Source organism: Haliaeetus albicilla, chromosome 28 (assembly GCF_947461875.1).
Source record: "Haliaeetus albicilla chromosome 28, bHalAlb1.1, whole genome shotgun sequence".
Lineage (NCBI taxonomy): Eukaryota > Metazoa > Chordata > Aves > Accipitriformes > Accipitridae > Haliaeetus > Haliaeetus albicilla.
In genome coordinates, this window is record NC_091510.1 from 14,555,228 (window position 1) to 14,576,268 (window position 21,041).

The 21,041-nt window shown below is 45.6% G+C and overlaps 1 protein-coding gene across 2 annotated transcripts in view; it reads left to right on the forward strand.

The window, feature by feature from the left end:
* PTPRB (protein tyrosine phosphatase receptor type B) overlaps positions 1-4,645 on the forward strand; it is a 66,674-nt gene extending 62,029 nt beyond the window's left edge. For both annotated transcript variants that reach the window (XM_069773598.1, XM_069773599.1), the window contains one exon: positions 3-4,645. In XM_069773598.1, coding sequence (XP_069629699.1) covers positions 3-25 — 23 coding nt within the window. In that variant the 3' untranslated portion in view covers positions 26-4,645. The remainder of the gene's footprint in view (positions 1-2) is intronic.
* Positions 4,646-21,041: the final 16,396 nt, after the last annotated feature.

The window sequence follows — 21,041 nt, forward strand, 5'->3', positions numbered from 1 at the left end:
AGATGCTGTTTATTCAAGGCACTAAGAATGTTACAGACACCTGCTTTTGTGACCACATTTGTTAACTAGGGGTTTTGTTTGGATTTTTTTATGTATGTATTTCATGCACTAGAAAGGTGCCAGACCTTTCTGTTGAGACTGTGTATAATTTATTGGTCTGGTGATTTTTTTAAAGATATATAATTTAAGTGTAATAGATATTAATGTATATAATTGTATTTTGGCATTATGTAAATATGTATTTTTTCTATATTGTTTATATTAATGTTAAGCTTCAGATAATACTATTTTTTCCTTATCACAGTTTTTATGAACTGTTCTACATAAACTATTTTAAATTGTATGGCTAACAGGACTGCTGCGTTTAGGGCAGTATTAGCATATAACACACAGGAAAAATCCTATAAGAGGAGAACCTCATTTTTTTTAACTAGTTCAGTGTTTGTGAGATGAAATAAGCTACTATTAAGCAAGGGAACAGTAGTCCTGTATAGGAATTACAATGCTACTCTACACTTTAAACTTAGTGCTTTTGATCTGACAAAAATGGGTATAACCCATAACACAATGGCATACCTTTTACAGAACTCATTAACAGCCGAGCAAAACAGGGTCCACCTCACTAGAAGCAACTGTTTCAATCTAATGTGACATACATAGTAGAAAAATATCAAACAACATACGCTGCCATGAAGTCTAGCAGACCTTTCCCCCCCCTACATGCTTTGAGGGGAGACAGGTCACATTCTGATTTCTTTACACTGGTTTAAGAGAGCAGAATCAGACCATAGCCTGTGTCTGTGCATTTTCACGTGCGTATAATTATAATAAGAAAGGTGTTCAAGGAAACGCCTCAGATGACATTCATGTTAACAAACAGACCTGTAAGGATGTGAAGTCTGGCAACTTCCATAGCTCATTAAAAACAATGCTGTACCATGCTACAAAAGTACAGAGATTATAAATGTATTGATATAAAGACATATAAAGGTATATATCCCACAGTTTACACAACTGGCTTTGGCCTTAAGCTGCTTGCGGCATAGCTTCCTTGGCCCAAGTGTTGGTCTCCTTTGAATGCCACTTGCTTTTGCAAAGGGCAAGCATGGCCCCAGCATGTCTGCATAGAAAGACTCCTGCACTTAGGTGTTGCCTGATGTCACCACCACAAAGGCAGTTGGAATAGAAAAAGGCTCATCGGTAAATCAAGGGATGTAGGCTGGCAGGGCTGTGCTAATCATTGGATGACTCAAAGCATTTAGTGATTAGCAAGAAGTACAATCGAAGAGCACTCAGCAGGTATCCTGCCCAGCCAAGTGGATTAGGCACATCCTCTCTCCTCTGCAAAGAGGCTTCTCATTCAAGGGACTGAACACTCTGTTCAGCTATTCTTTGTCTTTATAAAACTCTCTTCAAACAAATAGAGAAGAGGCAGTACACAGTTCTTCTCCATCACAAAAAGAAGGGCCGGCTTGATAGTTCTCGTTTTGTGGATCTACCCATACTTTACCTAGAGAAAACTTAGCCTGCTGCTGAAGACAAGTGCCTAAATTCCACTTTTATTTTGGAGATAAATAAATATTTCAGAAGGCCTCCTGAGAAGCAGCCAGTACACCTAAGTGCCAAACTGAGAAACTGCTGTGGCCCTGGGCCAAGACTATCGTGATTTCACTATGGCATATTGGAGCCGCACGCTCCTTGCGGTAGGAACACCGCAGCACTGAGGGCTGAAGAAATCTGCTAGGCAGCTCTGACATAGTTTTCTTAGATCATTCCAAAGCGGAACCAGCAGGACTATGCACACCCATGTCACTCTCTGTTTTTTCTAGAGAGAAGCAAACAGCCTGATGGCCACTCTTCCTTCCTGCTCCATCTGGAGTCTCATCCTTTCTTGACCAAATATCCTTGCGTGCCTCAGAATCATAGAATCATTTAGGTTGGAAAAGACCTTCAAGATCATTGAGTCCAACCATCATCCATAGCCACTAAACCATGTTATGGAGTACCCCGTCTATGCTCTTTTTGAATACCTCCAGGGATGGTGACTCAAACACTTCCCTGGGCAGCCTATTCCAATGTCTGACAACCCTCTCAGTAAAGAAATTTTTCCTAATATCTAACCTAAATCTCCCTTGCCACAACTTGAGGCCATTTCCTCTCATCCTATCTCCAGCCACCTGGCAGAAGAGACCAGCACCCACCTCACTACAACCCCCCTTCAGGTAGTTGTAGAGAGCGATAAGGTCTCTCCTCAGCCTCCTTTTCTCCAGGCTAAACAGTCCCAGCTCCCTCAGCCGCTCCTCATCAGACTTGTGCTCCAGGCCCCTCACCAACTCGGTTGCCCTCCTCTGAACATGCTCCAGCAACTCAATGTCTTTCTTGTAGTGAGGGGCCCAAAACTAAACACAGGACTCGAGGTGCAGCCTCATCAGTGCCAAGTACGGGGGTACGATCACTGCCCTGCTCCTGCTGGCCACTCTATTTCTGATACAGGCCAGGATGCCGTTGGCCTTCTCGGCCACCTGGGCACACTGCTGGCTCATATCCAGCCGGCTGTCAACCAGCACCCCCAGGTCTTTCTCTACCGGGCAGCTTTCCAGCCGCTCTTCCCCAAGCCTGTAGCGCTGCATGGGGTTGCTGTGACTGAAGTGCAGGACCCAGCACTTGGCCTTGTTGAACTTCATGCAACTGGCCTCAGCCTATCGATCCAGCCTGTCTAGATCTCTCTGTAGAGCCTCCCTACCCTCAAGCAGATCGACCCTCCCTCCCAACTTGGTGTCCTCTGCAAACTTGCTGAGGGTGCACTCAATCCCCTCATCCAAATCATTGATAAAGTTATTAAACAGAACAGGGCCCAACACCGAGCCCTGGGGAACACCACTTGTGATCCGCCGCCCACTGGATTTCACCCCATTCACCACAGCCCTCTGGACTCGTCCATCCAGCCAGTTTTTCACCCAGCAAAGAGTACACTTATCCAAGCCACGAGACACCAGTTTCTCAAGGAGTATGCCATGAGAGACAGTGTCAAAGGCCTTGCTGAAAAATCAGCTTTCACAGCTACTCAGAACATATAAGCTTGATTAACCTTTCAGGTGTCTGTGTATGAAAATACTGCTCATTCATCTTGTACATCCTCTTTGGCCCCACACAAACCTCAAGATTCACCACCCATAGTGGGATCTGAAGAAGAAGGGAAGTACCATTATAGTGGAAGGCATTTTCACAGTGGGAAATAGAAGCAAAACCACAAAGAAATGTGCAAATTCTCTGCAAGCCCCTTTTTCCCTGTTTCCTTTGCTAGATAGACTCTAGGTTAGCAAGGAAGGACAAACAAGTATGGCAGCTTTAGATCGATCATTGACCCTGTTAATAACAGCTGAACTTAGAGTATCACAAAAATTGCCATTGTGTTACATGCGCTGCATTTAGTCCTTTCTTTTTGCCGCGGTAGCTGAGGAAAGAAGATCACCATATTAGTTACCAGCAATACAATTACACTGTGAAGACGTACCAAATGTACCCTATAAATTATCTCACACTATATATCACTGTGTCATTTTTTATGCTAAGGGAAATGGAACTCGCTCAATAATATATGGTCTGAGGGCAAAAGTCTGATTGTATACTATGTATGCATTTTGTTCATCATTTTCAGAAAGACACACATTGTTCTGCTCTTTATTTTAACATCATTGTTTCTCAGCTCCCTCCTCCGCACCTACAGAGTTCACAAATGTGCACCCAAAATAATGATGTCATAGCAGACAGCTATTTTCATCTTTTCTCTCAGCTAATAATGGACACAGTTCATAAGCTTCTTCCTTCTCATCACTTAATAACATGACAGATGACCTTAAACACTCTGGCACAATGCTCTTGAGCAGCTTTACATCTCTGCCTAGCTAGGTCACGCGTGAGACTGTACACACACACATTATTGCTCTGGCTCTGCTTTCTAGCCAATTCTGCTCATAGGAAACCAGTGTAAATCCACTGAGAATAAGTAAGAAGTATCTATGTAGCATTTTGTTAATGTATGTAAGACATCTACTTATCAGTATAATTAATTATATTTACTGTGCCTCTAAGCTGAATAACAGGACTGATGGGAAATTGTTAATGTAACAAGAATGGACTTGAAGGAGCCTGTGTTTCTGAACAAAGACAGCTCTTAAGGAAAAAGACATCCTTTGCTGAAGAGGATGTTTCTGTTTTGAATGTCCATGAATGATGTTCAGAATTCCCTTCTTGATGTTTCCCAATAATAATGTTATAAAGCAAGGCTAGTGTTGTCGCTGATCCATAAGCTAAGATTTGCACACTTGGAGCCCAGTCCTGTGAATCTCTGCATTGTCCACAAAGCTACCTGAGTACTTTCATGGAAGTCAAGTGGAATGCTTGCCTGAAGAATACCATTCCACTTCTGAAGCACTTGCAGGGTTGGGCTTTTAGGTTAATTCAAATTTTTGTATTGAAAGTTATTTAATAATGAAAAAATTGTAATAAATGTTTTTTTAATCTGTGCAATACAATTACAAGATCCATTACCGATTGTAGAAAAAAAAAAAAGATTTTGCATAGCTGGAGTTGATAAATGATATTTTTTGTTACTAATGGAACACAAAAGTGGGTGAGGGAAATAGGCATACTGTGAAGATGTCATAAAAGTGCAACTTTATACATTTTTCTCTGCTGCTATAATTATTTATACAGCTTATATACGTGCCTAAAATTGCCAAAAATATTATTTTATGCCATGATATACTATGAATTTCCTTTCAGTTGTAGAACAGAGAAAAGAAAATGTGTGAGCTTTAAGTTTATATTATGTATTGTATACGGTTATTTACGCTTTGACTTTGAAAGCAAAAAGTTAAATACTAGACAGATAGGAGTACATGAGCACTTAGCCGTGCTCCTCAGCCTGGGAGTTAATATATGGGCTAGAGGGATGAGAACAATAACCATCTAATCACTATATTAGCATCTCCTCCCAGGGCCACAGATCAGGGAAACACGTCTGACATTCAGCGATACAGCCTACCGCAGCCACGGCTTCACCACCAAGGAGCGGCATGGCAGGTGCTTACATCATTGATTCAGATTTCTTTCAGTACTTCAGACATGCAGTTTGCGTGAATAAAATGCAATATAGAATGACCACCGCTCCCCTGATGGCCCTGTCACGGACGTCCGGGCGCTGGAGCTGTGAGCTCTGGGACCTAGAGTCCCCGGAGGCTGCAACTTTGGATGGAAGATGAGTGTGCACCCCAGTACTTAGGCAGCTCGCTGTGCGCCCCGTGCCCTCGACTGTCCCTCTCAGGCTGACGAAGTCAAACTCCTGACCTGTCGGTAGCACTACTATGGCCAAAGCACACTGGTCTGTTATCGGTGACCTCGCAGAGCAACAGCTAGTTCAGACTGCGATTTGGTTTTTAAGACTGGCGGAAAATACTGCAGACTAGGGACTAGCTAAATTTAGCAAATACAGTGTCAATGATGGTGGTAGATTGATACGCATGATGATTTGGTTGTTTCTTGGTTTATTTGAAAGCTAAAGAAATAGTGTAAGTAATGTTAGGTAGCTAAATATATATTGCTCTACAGCAGGGCAGTATGTTATAGTGAAAAAAACCACAATTTTGAAATGTGGCTAGCCATAAATTCTTTGCCAGTGCCTGGAGTAAAGTGTCTGAAAAACATCTTCAGCACATATTCCATTCTCATATGCTAGATAATTACTTATATTTGTGTTCCTAACAAACACTGGGTGAACACAGAATTGTGCTACTATTGTCAATTTAATTTATGCATTTGTTAAGTATATTTTTATATTTTTAGCTACAGTCAACAAATCAAATATATTTGAGTGTATTTTACACATTTTTATAAATAGTTCATGAATAAAACATTCATTTAAAAAACCCCACGTCCTCGATCTTCTGTTTGACTGCCTTTGCATTATGGATTTTGTTGTCCTGCTGCTCAGAGAAAAGGTCATAAGTGAGTTTGATTTCAAGTGAGGCAGTCTTCAGAGAACATTAAATTCATCAGAAGCCTCAGCCTGTTGGGGAAAAGGGGGCTCTGCTGTTGCCCGCTGGCCGGATTAGTGCCCAAGCGGAAAGATACTGTTGTTCCCTTCTCCTCCCCATTTCTCTGCCCTCCTCCTTTAATAAACGGAATACTGTCTGGGTTATGCAATGGGTATGTGAAACAACAGTGCATCTTGAACTTGAGTGCCTGTTATTTTAGAGACATTTCGCCAGGCAGTTGTACCAATTAACACCGCACTGGAGCTCCATCACTGCCTACCACCCAAGGATCTGAACCATGCTTTTTAACAAATATATTTCTTCCCCTCCCGCTCTCCACAATGCTTAAAAACCAATTAGCATTCTTGTGGGTTTAGGGTGCTTGGCAGTAGCGTGCTATTGCCAGCGCTCTGTGTCTCAGTTATTCCTTATTTGTCATCAGAAGTGTTTAGGATGAGTTAATTCTGTTTATTTAAAAGGAAGAATGATTTATTAGTTTCTGGTTTGTACTGTGAGCTATTTGCCGAGGGGCTGTGTGCTGAAGGCTGAGAGAGTTGTTAGATTTTCTTTGTGATATAAAAGCTTATCTCTGAGCTGTACTTTGTCCTAAAGCCAACGTAGACACAAAAGAGCAGTAATAAAGATAAAATAATGGACAGTTAATATCTCCACACAGGAGAAACATGGCCAGCATTGCAGACAAGAAGAAATACAAATGTTTTTACAAGGTACAACAAGGAAACTGAAACACAGAGGGTCTCCTCTAGTTTGGCAAGAACACGGTGGCTGGCTCCTGTTAAAATACTGCCAGAATCAAATTTTTCACTTTGGACCTGATTTTTACCTGGGCTTCATACCTGTGAGCTGGCTGTTTTGTCTGGTAAGTCATTTCCTGTACTAGTGCTAGATAATAGTTGCCTTTTTCTGCCAGTCCCGCTTTTCTCTATCAGCAGGTTTCCTAAGCCCTAGAAATAGCTGCCGGTGTCAGATGTCTTATGGCAGGCGCGACTTGGCAATACCAATATGTCAGCAAACACAAGTGAAAATTTCAAGTGTTACTAACCAAGCCTTTGCGCCCTACTTGGGTAAAATAGCCGTCCTGACCTGTCCAAAACCCCCCAGCAGCAGCAAATGAAGAAAAAAAGAGAGAGGAAAAACAGCATTCCAGTTAATTTATGGAAAACGTTGCATTTTGGAGGAGTTGCAAAAGCCAGACCCGCTTTTCCTGTTCTAAGGGTCAGTGATGCGTGGGGCTGCAGCTGCCGACAGGCCCCGCACGGCCGCCCGATTGCCAGGAGGGAGGCGGCGGCGACGCCATGCTCACGGCCGCGGTGGCCGGGCCGTATCGATCGCTGAGCCGCCGACGGCCACCCCTTTGAATTGATCCGCTGGTTTTCATTGCGCGGCGGCCGCAGGGGCCGTCTCTGCTCGCTTGCAGCACCCAGCAGCGTTGGCGGGTGAGGGTCTTCAGGGACAAACAGCCCCGGGGCCTTCATCGCGGCTTGTATCTGCACGGCCAGGCACGTGTGCCTCACGCTTTTTGGGGTCTGGCTCCTGCAGGTATCCACTGTCCTCTTTATACCCACTTCAGATGCTAACTGTCGTTTGCATCATGCGAAACCTCTCCGCAACAAGCAGCTCTGCTTGGGACGAGGGGTGGTCCCCGCTCCCAGAGGCTTGGAGTAGTCAGCTGCATGGAGGTGCCAAGGTCCAAGAGGGGCAAATTTTTTTGCAGACCTCAAAGTCTTCAAGTCTCCAGGCAAGACATTACCTTAGCGCCTGCAGCTTTTCTGTTGCAGAGGTTCTGGGACCCCTAAAAGAGGTGAAAGTCCCCCTGAGGGCTGTCGCTGACCGGGCAGGGTCCCCACCATCAGCATGGGGAAGGTCCACGCTGAGCCCAGCTGCAGGCTGCCCTCTCCACACCTCCTGAACCAAATTCCCGGCTGGAAAGGGTGGCAGGAGCATGTCCTAGACACCAGAGATGCTCCAGATGGGCGCACACAGCTTCAGCCGTCAAAGAGGAAGGTTCCTCCTTCCGTGCTGAGACCTTCCATCCCTGAGCTGTGGGGCCACGGCACATGGGGTGTGACTGCAGAGGCGCATGGCGGGGACACGCCGGCTCTGCCAGCCGGTGCTGCGTGACCGATGCCTCCCGTCCCACGGGGACGCACCGTCCCACCAGATCCCCCCACCCCGTCCCCAGGCTCGTGGGGACCCGCACGCTCCAGAGGACTGAGAGCATTGAGGCCGCTTGCCAAGAGCCCGGAGGAGAGGGCGAGAGCCGTGGCCTTGTGCTGGGAACCCGAGCGTCGTTGGCAAATGCTGCGGCGGCTGGGCCAGACATTTCTGTACACGGCCTTCCCCGCACTCCTGCCAAAACCCCTGCCAAATTACACGCCGTGTCCTTGCTTGTCTTTGGTGTTCAAGCACCCAGGGCTGCTTAGGTGCCAAATCAATAGCGGAGAGCAGCTGGGGCGGCTAACTCTTAGCGAGGGAAAAGGCAGAGTTTTCCTGCTCTCCCCGCAGCACCGAGGCCACACAACCGGGTTGTCAGGTGCCACCTGAGACCTGCCATTTGAGTCCTCTCAGGACAAGAAGGTGCCCAAAACCAGGTATTTCTGCCCCTACAAATCTTCACCCATCACTAAAGGAGAGGCACTGTTCTCTCTAAAAGACGGGGCACAGGCATAAAGGGGGGAGGTGAGCGAGCCCCTTCTGGGGCTACGTGTCTCCCAGCAGCCCTGCTTCACAGTTTGGCTCTCATGGATGTTTTTTCTATGTATCTGTCTCAGCTGGGCTGGTTTGCACCAGGCCTTAAAACTAGACATGCTTTGCTGAGCGATGCCCAAGCGCATTGGTCCAAAACCTGGACAGAAGAAAGCTGATGATCGGGCTAAAGTAACACCTCTTCGGTGGGTTATCAGGAGGATAAATTTGGCTTTGGTCTGCTCCTTCCTTCTTGTGGAGAAGGTACGTTCATTAAGTCCTTGTCTCCACTTCTAGCGGAGCTGTAACATCTCCATCAGCTCCAAAACGATTGCTTTGCCCCTTGGATGTGGGAGCTGGGCACCTAGACAGCACTGAGTGACATGTGCCGTACACAGGCTGCACTCAGAAGGCACTGACCGAGCCACTGCCTCACCCTGGCTCCCTCCATCTCCTGAAACATTTTGTGGCAATCCCTTCTGGCATCTCAGGTCTGAAATACCTTCAGGAGAAGCTCATTGACTGTGGAGAAAGAGCGAACACCAGGAGTGCTTCCAGCTGATCACACAGAAACATTTCCAGCAGAGAGATGTCTATTTATCCGGGGTAATCGTCCCAGACTGCCCTTAGGACCGCTTATCCCCAAGCAGCCAAAGGGGTTTGGAAGAACCATACCCCAGAGGTATGTCTCTCATCAAAGATATAGAAAGTGGTTAGATTGACAAAGCGGTCATCTTAGTAGACTTCTACAGTGCTTAATGTAGACATCCATGGGCTTAAATGAACTGGTTACTATCCCTGTAGCCCGGTCACATTTGGGGATGGACTAGGAGTTGAGCATCTTCACCCCGCTCAATGGAATTGGTCCGGGGGCCTCCTCGGGGGGTTAGACCCTTGCAGCTCTGTAGGAGCTGTTCCGCGTTTTCAGAATAAAGCTCTGAATTTAGGCGATGCCCTTTGGAGTCCCACTCAGAGGTCTGTAGCTAAACTAAAACCCAATCCCAGTTCTCACACTAGTTCAGCTCCTTCCCCAGGACTGTAACTGGTGAGCACGAGAGCTCTGCAGCTGAAGTGTCTCCGCTAATCATCGAAGTAGCAAGGTGCTGGGGGAAAATAGTGCCAGAGGACACTTCCAGAGGCATTTCCTCTGCCAGAGAGAAAAGCAACCACGTTGGGTGGCTCCACAGGACACCAGCACTAGATCCCTGCGTCAGTCTGCAAGGATGAAGGAATCAGCAGGGAATACGTATTCCTTTAGAAATTCTGCCAGTCCTTGGCATACACACACATATATGTCAGTAGGGATGGGAAAATATTTCAGATTCATTTGTTTGCATTGCCATGTGATGCAAAGTTATGAAAATAATTTTCACTTTGCAAACTTAATATTAGAAGTTTTTAAAATGATCTCTTCCCACTATAATCACGAGAATTCTCCCACTCCTACTGGATACACGGGACAAACGCATCTGGTTTTTGCCCAGACCAAGTTTGAGGCTGTAGCGCAGCCAGCATAGAAAGCAGGCCCTTCAATTTTGTTTTCCATCCCACAGAGAGTAAAGAATCTTGAAATTAAAAAAAGAGACTAGTGGCATTACGGGTAAGAAAGCCCAAACTTCCTGGAAAATCAAACACAGACCAGATGGCATGTAGTAAAGCTACCCAAATAGATTTGGTATGAGCTGAGCTACACTGTAAAAACACAGAGTAAAAATAATTGGATGCAGAAAGGAAAGTGAAGGTGGTCAGAATGCTCCACACAGCTTGGCTAGGGAAGAAAATGTTATGCAAATAAAGGACAGCTACAGCAAGGTCCATGTGTTAATTGGGGGCATTTCTCCTGCCTGTCAGTGACTAAAGTAGCAGTAATGAAACCACTAGGAGAAAAAGACGGATACTTGCGAAGGCAATAAAGAGGTATATAATGTCCAAAGTATCAAACAGATCAGAAAAGATATGCTCAAGACACCACACATGATAAATGCCAGCATCCTGTTATCTTATCACTGGATCTGAAAGACACCTGGAGCCAAATTATTTGTGAGAATCCAACTTCAAGAGAATGAACTGGCAGACAACTGGAATTAATTAATGCCCTACAGATCTGTGCTAGAAAGGTTGGAGAGCACTAAAAATATCTGAGCAGCCCGTTTCTTTACACATCATGCCAATTAGATCTGGTCAGGCTGTGACAAATTTTCTGTAAACATTCTGGTGAACAAGCAACTTCCCCAGCCCTCTCCGGCAGCTCCCAGTGTGGATGAAATCTTGCCTTTAAGATGCCTGAAATTTCAATGGCAAAAACGGAGCAGGGAAAAAGCAAAAGGAAGAGCTGGTGTCAAGTACCTTGTGGTTGACTGAACCAGGGCAGGTAGGAAAATTCCAGATCCTTGACTTGGCAATGTTCTTCAGCATGGATTTCTGTTTGCTTTGGTGGGATTAGACCTAGACATCTTCTTGTACTGTGTCCACTAGAGGAAAAGGAAAAAAGACAGAAAATATAGTGAGTGAACTTCTACTGCCCTTGTCTAGGGAATACGCATCCATTTTAGTGGGGAGAAATACACATACATCCATTTTGGGATGGGAAGGCATCTAGGAAGACGGCTAAAGCCACCAAAGACCTCCACCAACTTTGTGGTGACATCTTTTATTTACTTCCTCTTCTCTGTCCCACACGACATCAGAGACCTGATGAACAAAAACCCCGTGAAGGACCGTACGGTGTGATTGCGAGGGCCGGACCCCGTCATGCTCTGAGGTGCTGAGATCGTGCAGGGCAAGCGGGAGCACATGCACCTCGCCCAGGAGGTCCTCACACCCCAGTGGGACCCACTCCTCTTCCTCACTCGGCCTCGCCAAGGAAAACCACACTTGAACCCTCTCTGCTGCTGCTGTCCCCAAGGAATCAGCTCTTGTTTGCCTCCTTTTTTCCGTCCTCAGTGCCGCCCACTCATTCCCACATCCCTCTGCTTATCGCCGCTCGGCGCAACAGACTGGGGAAGTGATCTGTGTTAAAATTACCTTGTCATCAACAAAAACAAACGGCTATTTTTAAGCTCCCCAGTCTGTTGCAGGAGAGGGAGTCTGAGGTTTTCATGCCTACACGGGCTGGCAGGGCATGACAGATTTGTCAGACATCACTCTTTCTGCTTCTCGGACCTTCCCCCACTCCTGTAGCCCACCTGCTCTGGCCGAGTGTGACCTGCCCCTCGCCAAGTCCCACCAGGCTGCCCCCCGAAAACAAGACTCAAACCCAGCTCGGTCCCCAGCCTGCCACTTGCATCTGTGAAGACCAGGGATGATGGATTTGAAAAAAAGTGGGTCTCACCCTGGCTTTCCCATAGGTGCAAGTATGACCGATGGCTGGGAACCAGCCTCAGAGAAGAGGCGACCAGAGAAAGGGAAAGAAAAGCTCTGGGCAGCGGGAGGAGGAGGGATATTGGTTTATGTCCTGTGTTATGCTGAGCACGTGAAACCCCGATGCAGTGGGACTCTGTTCCCTGCATGGACCTCCTCCAGGGAGATGGGGAAGCTGAGGGTCGTCTTAGCGTGACCGAGTCCCCTTTGCTCCTGAAATGCCACTTTATGTCTTCTAGTACCTGCACGCTGGAAGGGACAATTGGGTGCAGAGACTTCACAAACAAATTTCCCTTACCTACAGCTCCGTATCCTCCCCCCTCTAGTTCTTATCTCGGTAATTAAATTATGCAGCTGAGGAAAGTGGTTTGGAAAACAGATGGCATGCAAGATGCTATAGAATACAGTGGTGCATTTTAAACCTCACAGCAGAGACACAGACAGATTTGGGTGGTATATGGGCCTTGAAGTAATTGAACTAAAAAGGCTGCTTGTGCGATGGCCTTTAACCAGAAGAAATGAGTGGCCCTCTAGCCTCCAAACTGATACTCACAATTAAGTATTAAAATCAAGCTTTTGCCCCAAACGTTCTGGCTGGTCTAATTTGCCACACAAGTTGGTGTGGCCTAACCATGGTTCCTGGTGAGTGTCAATGGTAGGAAATATGGAATTTGGGCAAGATGGCATCTTGAAGCAAGCCGTTTAGCCTAGCGCTAGTCCAAAAAGTAAGGGAAAACGACACAAAAAAAGAGCAGACCCTTAATTAATCTCTGCGAGGCTCTAAGCCCATTCTCCCACTGTCCTTACATTTAAGACCACGGCATGAACTCGACGGGGCAGGGCTGGGTGAGGACGAGGTGCCAGAGCTGCCGGCAGCGTGAGTGCCGTGTCCCCAGACGTGCTGGAGAAGCACGACATGGTGGGAGCCCACCGCTGGCTCCCCCCCACTGCACGCCCAGCGAGTTCTTTCACCGACGTAGCCGAGGAAAGGGGTTTGCCAACAGCATCTGCCTCCGGACCAGCATTAAAAATGTCTTCACTCAAAACTTAGATGGTAAAAGAGATTGTGCTAGCTTGTGTTGGAGTGGGCTGCTGCCTCTTTCCAGGAAAAAGGCACGGTTGTCAAATCCCACCCTCTGAAACGGTGCTGGAGATCGCCTTGTTGCAATGAGAACCGTCGCGCGAGGAGCTAGGGGAGTCCTACGGCTGGCAGCTGTTTCCACCGCTGAGTATATTTCCACACAAAGCTGGAGGTAATTCTCAGAGAGACTAATAAATTGAACATAAAGAGTTTAAACCGTCCGGATAAATAATGGCAGATGTTTAGGGAAGGAGCAACAGGCAAAAGTATGAGTTATGCAGTGCCTGCAGTTCAAAGAAAATTAGTTTAAACTGCGAGGGCATTGTTTGGAGGAACAGTAAGGGATAAAGGGACTGGGGGAGGGAAGAAGGTGGGGAAAAGCTGTCTCCCTTCCCTCAGATGCATGAGTGCCATCCCTGGCTAGCATGGCGAACCGCCACTTCATCGCCAAAAGAGCATCCAGCGCTTGCAGTGGAAGCAGAAGCAAACACCATCACTCACAATCCCACATCCCATCCCGCAGAGCTGGCTTTCCCAGAGCATTACCAGCATGTAACAGGGCCGCTGGTGTGCAGAAACGATGAATCCCGCCACAAAACCCCCATCTTCCTGCAAATGTTTTCAGCAAAGGACAAGAAAGTGGGTTGGTAGCTGGGGAACCAGGATCCCTGCATTTCATACCCAACTCTGTTTCACTGCCCAACCTTGTGCATAACACCTAACCTCTGCAGGCAGCAGTTCAGCTGCCTGTAAAAGAAATTCTCGCTTCCCAGGAATGTGCGGAGACCTACAGTCCAATTAAAATCCCTGTTTGAAAGACGCTATGAAAAATAACTCTGCTGCCAGCCCTCTTCTTCCTCACCCAAGGACGGAGCAGATTTTATTACGGTACGTTTGCCAGAAATTTACTCTCTTGAAATGGGAAGCAAACCCTTCATTGTCAGAAAGGCTGCAGCACTTCTTATGCGGGTTTTTTTCTGAGATTTCATAGGGGATAATAGGTAGTGTTTAAATGGAGAGGGCCAAATTATCAGAACGCTTTTGAGCTATATAATGAGTATTGCTAACAGCAATGCTTGACTTGGCAACACAGTCTTCAAGGTTATTTAGTGAAACACAGAACGTACATCAAATGAAACAAAAAGTCAATTTTAATATGTCTTTGCAAAATAAATGTAAAACTAATCAATTTGGCTTTTCGCTTTTATTCTGTCTCTTTGTTTTGGCTATCACTAAAAGCATCCTTGAAAATGCAACAGAAGAAGCCTTAGACAGGAGTGATAGAGCAACAATAAAGCGAGGAGGAATGCAAATTGGTACAGAATGTCTTCGATCATTATAAAGATAATTATTGAGAGACACAGCTCGGTGTGCATGAATACAGAATAATGATGAGTTTGGTAAACCTTTACCACACAATACATATGTATTTGTGTGCCTGGAGAAAGGGTGCTTAAGAAGGAAGCAACAGGGTGAAATCAAAGAGTATGTGCATCACTCCAACAGCAGGATGGAAGGAAGGAACAACTCCCAATCCATCTTACTTGGAGGCAGCACAATTAACGCTGCAACGAGCTTCCACTATGCAGCCAGACATTAGCTGCCCTATTGCTACAAAATGGGCTATAAATCTGTACAGGTATTATGGACAAAAAGAAATCATTCCCACAAAGTTTCAAGATAGGTCAAGACATAATTTAAACAGTAGGTTATTAAAAACAGATTTGAATATGGAGTTTTGCCTAAACCTTCTTTAATTTTGCTTACTTTGCACAGTGAGAACTCCTTGGGCACGTGTGCGTGTCCTGTAAGCGAGGAAAACAGGTTACTGTAAGTAAACTTGCGCGCATGACTATGTGGTTTATGCCCAAAATATTTCTGGAGGAAAAACCAGCCTAACCCCAAACCTGTTGACGTTGATACCGTTGAATTTTGAGATGTTCAGCCCTGGCGATGTCGTGTTTGCTGCACCGAGTCGTGCAAACTCTTTTCCCCGGGGAAGAGTTCAGACAGGGGTTCTGTGGCCATGCAGCGATTTGCAGCAGAAACATGTTGCTTTCTGGAAAGAAAAAAGAGTGTGATGGTCCTGATGCTGCAATGACAGAACCCGAAGCCAGCAGAGCCCAGCAGCGATGGCTTCACCTCCATCCCCTGCCCCAACACACAGCCTCAGGCACCAGAAACTGCCCAAATTGCTGCAGAAAACCCCTGCAACATTGCTCTAAACTTCCCAGCAATTTCAATGTAAAAAGAATGGGAAATACACATCGCTCTGAACAAAACAGGTTAAAAAAATAGGTTGAAACAGGTTAAAAAAACCAACATGGTAGCCCCATACTCCCCCAAGAAGTCACTGAGTGACAGCTCCTGGAGAAAAGGCTGTGGTTTCAGCGTCAGACACCAGCTAAATGCCATCAACGCCAGGGTTAGCTAGCGACGATCGCATCAGCGTGCTGTCTAACACCTGAAGGCTTTACAGTCACATTTTTGCTTGCCAGATGTTTCTCTCCACCAAATGTTATATTTGCTCTGTCCCTCCCATCCTCATTTATTACCTTGTATTTTTCAGGAATAGAAAAGACATTTTATTCTTCTGCTAATATTCTTAGCTCGTTGTATTTGCTGTTGAATCACCTGCCCGTCAAACTGGAGCTCGCAAACCTCCTGATCTGGCATATTTTAAAAAATTCAATTAATTTGCCCTTTACCTTGCCATTTCATATCATGAATAAAGCTACTGAGACACCTCACCCCACACCTGTGCTCGGTATCTCGCTGTTCATTATTGCTTTGTGTTGACAGTTCTGCAGCCCATTTTCAATCTCCCATCGCTTGATGCCAGCCTGATCTAAATTAATTTTTTCAATAAGATCTCGAGGCATTATTTAAAATGATCCCTACAGTGTATTACTTCCCGTATATGTCTCCATTAGTCTCCAGTTTGGCTGTAAAAAAGCAGCAAAGTTCACAGGACACTATTTGCTTTTAATACACCAGAATCATTTACTGCCTGTGATTAACTTATTCCGATGGATACTTGTAGATTCATAGCACATGCTCTATATTTTCGATAAGGATTGAAAATTAGTCCATCAAAAGCAAGAGACATTAGCTAACTCCAGAATTTCCTTTTTTTTTTTTTTTTCCCTTTGGTATCAGAGCCATGGGGGTCATGATTTTTCAGAAAAAAAATAGTTAGGATCCAAGCTACCTGCCATTTAGTCATACTGATTGCTGTATATTCGGTCCTTCCAAACTAGTCTCCCCCTGCCTAGAAACAGACTTCCTGGCAATTTCACGGTTAATTTTTAATCATCTCAAACATTATTCTTCGGAGGAATAGTGCAGGAAAAGACAGTTCAGCCCTTTTAACTCCACCGAAGCTTTCACTTGTTGCCAAACCTACGTCCCTTCCAGCATTTCGCATTCGCCTTCGGTTGGGAGCGCTCTCCGGTCGTGCTCTCCCCCCCCGTAGCCCCCCACCCTGGCAGCGTTCCCAATATCCAGGCCCCCAACAAGCCCCAGATATGACATCCCGGAGATGATGCTCTCTCCGACCTCCGACCTCGGGGGGTGTCCGCTCTGCCCCTCTCCTGGGGGTACCACGAGCCCAACAGGATCGCTGCAACGGGGGGGAAAGGGGCCACGGAAAAGCTGCTCTCCTGCCAAATGGAGAAAGGCTGTGGCTCTGCTCAAAGCAAACTGACCTGCAAAATTCAGGTTGCAGCCCCGCAAACCTTCGGTGTAAGGGGGTCTGTGCTTCTCGCATTGAAATTGCATTCTTGCATCGGAACTCATCGAACCGAAATGCAGCCACGCGCGTATATTGCAAAGACACAGCCTTCGATATTGGCACGTGCTCTGATAGGTATGGTCAGAAATTGCTCCTTATCTGAAGTCTGGATTTGTCCTAATCCCACAGTGAGGGAATGGAAATGACCTAAAAGTTGGCTCTTGGCAGCTTTTGAAACAAAACATTAGCTGCTTGCATCTCTTTTTGAATTGATCCTGCTGCTTGGGGTCCAAATAGTTGAAGTATTTTGTCCAGAAACCATCAATAGCTGTCAGTTGCTGAACAAGCAGTTATATGAAAGAGCTTGATAGTTGATTTTTTCCAACTGCTTTTAGTGAATGGCAATTGGCATGCTAATAAATAAAGAGATAAAATTTATGTTAGCTGAAAAGTCATGAAAAAGTGGCGTTATGTAAGGTAATGTTCAACACTGCATTAGGTCATTAAATTAAATTACAGGCAGATTTTTTTTTTTTTTTTAAATGCTATATCACAGGTGATTTAAGTAACTTTCACTGCATTTCTGGGAGAGTTTTTTCAGGTTGATTGCTATATGTGCTCTTTGCAAATTGTTTGTGCATTGTAGGTGCGTACATAACTTTACAGCTATGCCAACATATTTTGTAATAAAATTTTACATCCAAATTACAGTTATATAATTTAATGGGCTATTCTTTTTCTTCTTATTGCACCTCCAGCCACGCATCCAATGCACACAAAGCAATTTCTTGGCTTACGAGACTTAAAACCATTAGACCACCAAAGAGCTGTGAATTAAACGCCGTGCAAGTAATGACGGCATTCGTGCTAACATATCAAACCAGAAAGAAAATTGCACAGCCTCTCAAATACCAAACTTTGGGGTTGATTCATTCGGTGGGTCTGTGACCTGACAAGGCAGTATGATTAATTGCACACATATTCCCTTGGAGGTTTTCCCGCTCATGCTTTCTGCGGCAAAGATTGTTAGCTTGACAGATCAGCGTAGCAACCTCTTAAGATGCCAGAAAGGGAAGGGATTGGTTTCTGATTGAAAGTTAAGGGAGGAATAGCAGCTGCTTGGTGCTGAGAAAAAAAAAGCAGCTTTCGATTCTTGGAGAAATCGCACATAGAAATAAGCTGATTTTTTGATAACTCCGGCTATGGGATTTCTGTCAGGGACTGCAAGAAAATATTCACATGATACAATAGGCTTCATAACTTGGAATTCAGCTGTGCTTCCTTTCATCTGATTGCCTAAATACAAGCCATGGCCTGAGTTTTTTTTCTTTTCTTATTAAACACTATTCTAGGTGTTTCCTCTTCCACATGTTTATTCTTGGCTTTAAGATACTTTTGGTCATTTAGGCTAAACTTTGCAGAAACACAGATTCGGCAGGCAGCTCCCACATTTGCGATGCTGAGCAAAGATGCTTGCACAGCACGTTCCTTCTGTTAACAGGCAATCCGCACTCTCCCGGCATCGTACCAGACCCAAACAAGTGTTGGCTGCCTGGTTTAAAAGAGTTTTAATTTTTCAAGTAAGGCCTAAACCCCTAGCAAACTCCATTAGACACATCCTCAAGGTTACTTAACCCCTATACCTTATCTATGAAAGGGTTTTAAATATTAACCAACGTTTCCCCTTTCACATTTCCCAGCTGGACTCCGATGGAATAATGCGACGAGCCCAGCTGGTAAAAGCCCTTCAAATCCAGCAGACTGTGCCGGACCGCTGCCAAAGGGCTACGTTTACACCAGAAATGACAGGTAATGACCTTTAAATTGCCCCTGGGTACCCCTGTGACATCCCTCCTCTGCTCCAAGCGTTGAATTCAGCTCCTTGTTCAGTAGCTAAATTTCCTAATGCGTTGTGAAATCCCATCTTTTACTGGCAACACAGAAACACACAAAGCAGGAGAAATGCAACAAAAAATGCTCCTATTACTTCAACTTTTAAAATGAGCCTAAGAAGCTGACAGAGGAAGATACTGTATAAACAAAATTATTTAATTGCACTACATGAAAGAGAAGGCAGGTCTTACTGAAGCGGAGCAGCAGGCAGCACGACGGAACAAAATTCCTCAAAGCAATAGCAAATAAGTATTGAATAAAATGCAAAAGTCAACTCTGCAGATGGGTCTGGAAAAAAAAGGAGCTGCTCTGGCTGCAAATACACTTTAGAGAATACGCCGCAAAAACTGGAAATCCGCAAAGCCAAGGGGGAAATCAGCGAATAATCCGCTAGAAGGAAATCCCCAGCTTCCACGATCAAGTATGGGGATTAGAAAGACATTTCTAAATCAACGAGGTGCAGGCTGGGACAGAAGAGTGAATTTCAGGTTTTGTCTGGGTTTTTTTCCCCTCAGCATCACGTACTGCCAAGCCAGGGAGATACTTACTGCCTGTCTTTGCACGCCAATTTGGATGTTTAATTTGGGATGTTAATCTCTCTGCAAGATGATTTAATATCATCCTTGTAACCACTACTTACTTCCAGAGGCCTTTCTAACAGATTTAAAGATATGATGGCCCATCAAGTGAGCTGCATCAACTCAATTCACTTCTTGCCTTTTGCTCACTGAATCAGCTGCACAATTCAGTCACAAAAGCTTCTGGAGCAAAGCTAGAGAGGATTTTATTAATCTGGATTTGTGAGCTCCAAGCTACTGGCTTAAAAATCCATGATGAATCTGTGTCACCGTGTATTTCCTTCTCCCTTGGGAAAACAAAAGGATGTATATATGCAGAAAATCAGGGTTATTTCCCTTACCTGTAAGAAGCTACCAAGAGCAAATAGAGGAGGGGAACTTGCCACCACCTTAACCCAGATAACCAAACCACCCCAACAGTGGCAGCTTTCTGTGATTTGCAGAGTGTGAAAAAATAATATATATTTAAAAAAAAAAAAAAAAAAAAATAGTTACCAACCCCCCCCGACCAGACGCATGTGTGCAATGTCAGGCACTTCCAAAGGGGTGATGTTTAAAACAGAGAGTTGGGAAATTTTCACACAAGCAGCACTTTTCATCCACAGAACTGGAAGTGCTGCAACCAACACTAATCAGATCTTTCATAGACAGTAGCCAAGAAGCATCAAGTTCCCACCTCCACGGACAGATTTCCTTAACTTCCTTCGAAGGAATAGCTAACCTGGAGTGCACCGGGACCAAAGGACTCTCGGAAAGTTTTATAGCAAGTAAGCAGGGGAGTGGGGAATGACCTCCAGTCGCCCTGCTGCCCTCATCGCTGGGCACCGCGACGCCCACAACGTGCACTAGTTTACAAAATAAGAAGCCGTAGGGAAATCAATTCTTAAATGCAGACTACGATTAACCTGAGCTGGAGCCTGGGCAATACAAGCAGGTTTGTCACCGCGCCTTGTGCCAACAAACCTTTCGGGCTTTCAAATCTAGCACTTTCCTCGTCCTCTGGAAATACCTCTCCTACGTGTTAAAAGCACAGCGAAACACAAGGTATTTAAACATAATACTGGAAATATCGGAGCTTAGCACAACGAACAGCATGGTTAGAATTGCGGAATTGTTAGCGTAGATTACAATGCTCTGCCAGTAATCGCACGCCGAGAGACTCGCTGCCCGAGCCGTGTGGCTTTTCTTCCCCACAAAGCCACGCGGACGGTCCCGGGGATGCGGGGCCGAGGGCAGGAGATGGGAACCTGCTCCGGGCTCGGATGTGCTGGGAGAAACTACCAGAAATCTCCGCACCGAGCGAGCGGAGAGGGCTGGTTCTCCCTTGGTACGTGGCAATTTGCGGGGCCAAGCAGAGAGAGGCGACCCAGCGAGATGCTGAGCGCAGCCGGCCTTGCATCTTCTGGAGCATCCCATCCCCTCGGAGGGACCCCGCGCATGGACGGGACGGGCGCTTTGGCAGCTGTTTGGGGAAATCCCTGGTAAATTCACGTAAAACCACTCCAGGTCCCTGCTGCTTACAGCCTGAGAGCGTCTCAGTGAAGAGAGTAACTGAGAGGGGACAAGGAAAACTGTAAGGACTGAATACCGCCGAGGCAATAAAATGAGATCCAGTATTTAATCACTTTTTCCAATAACTGTTTCATTTTTTGGAG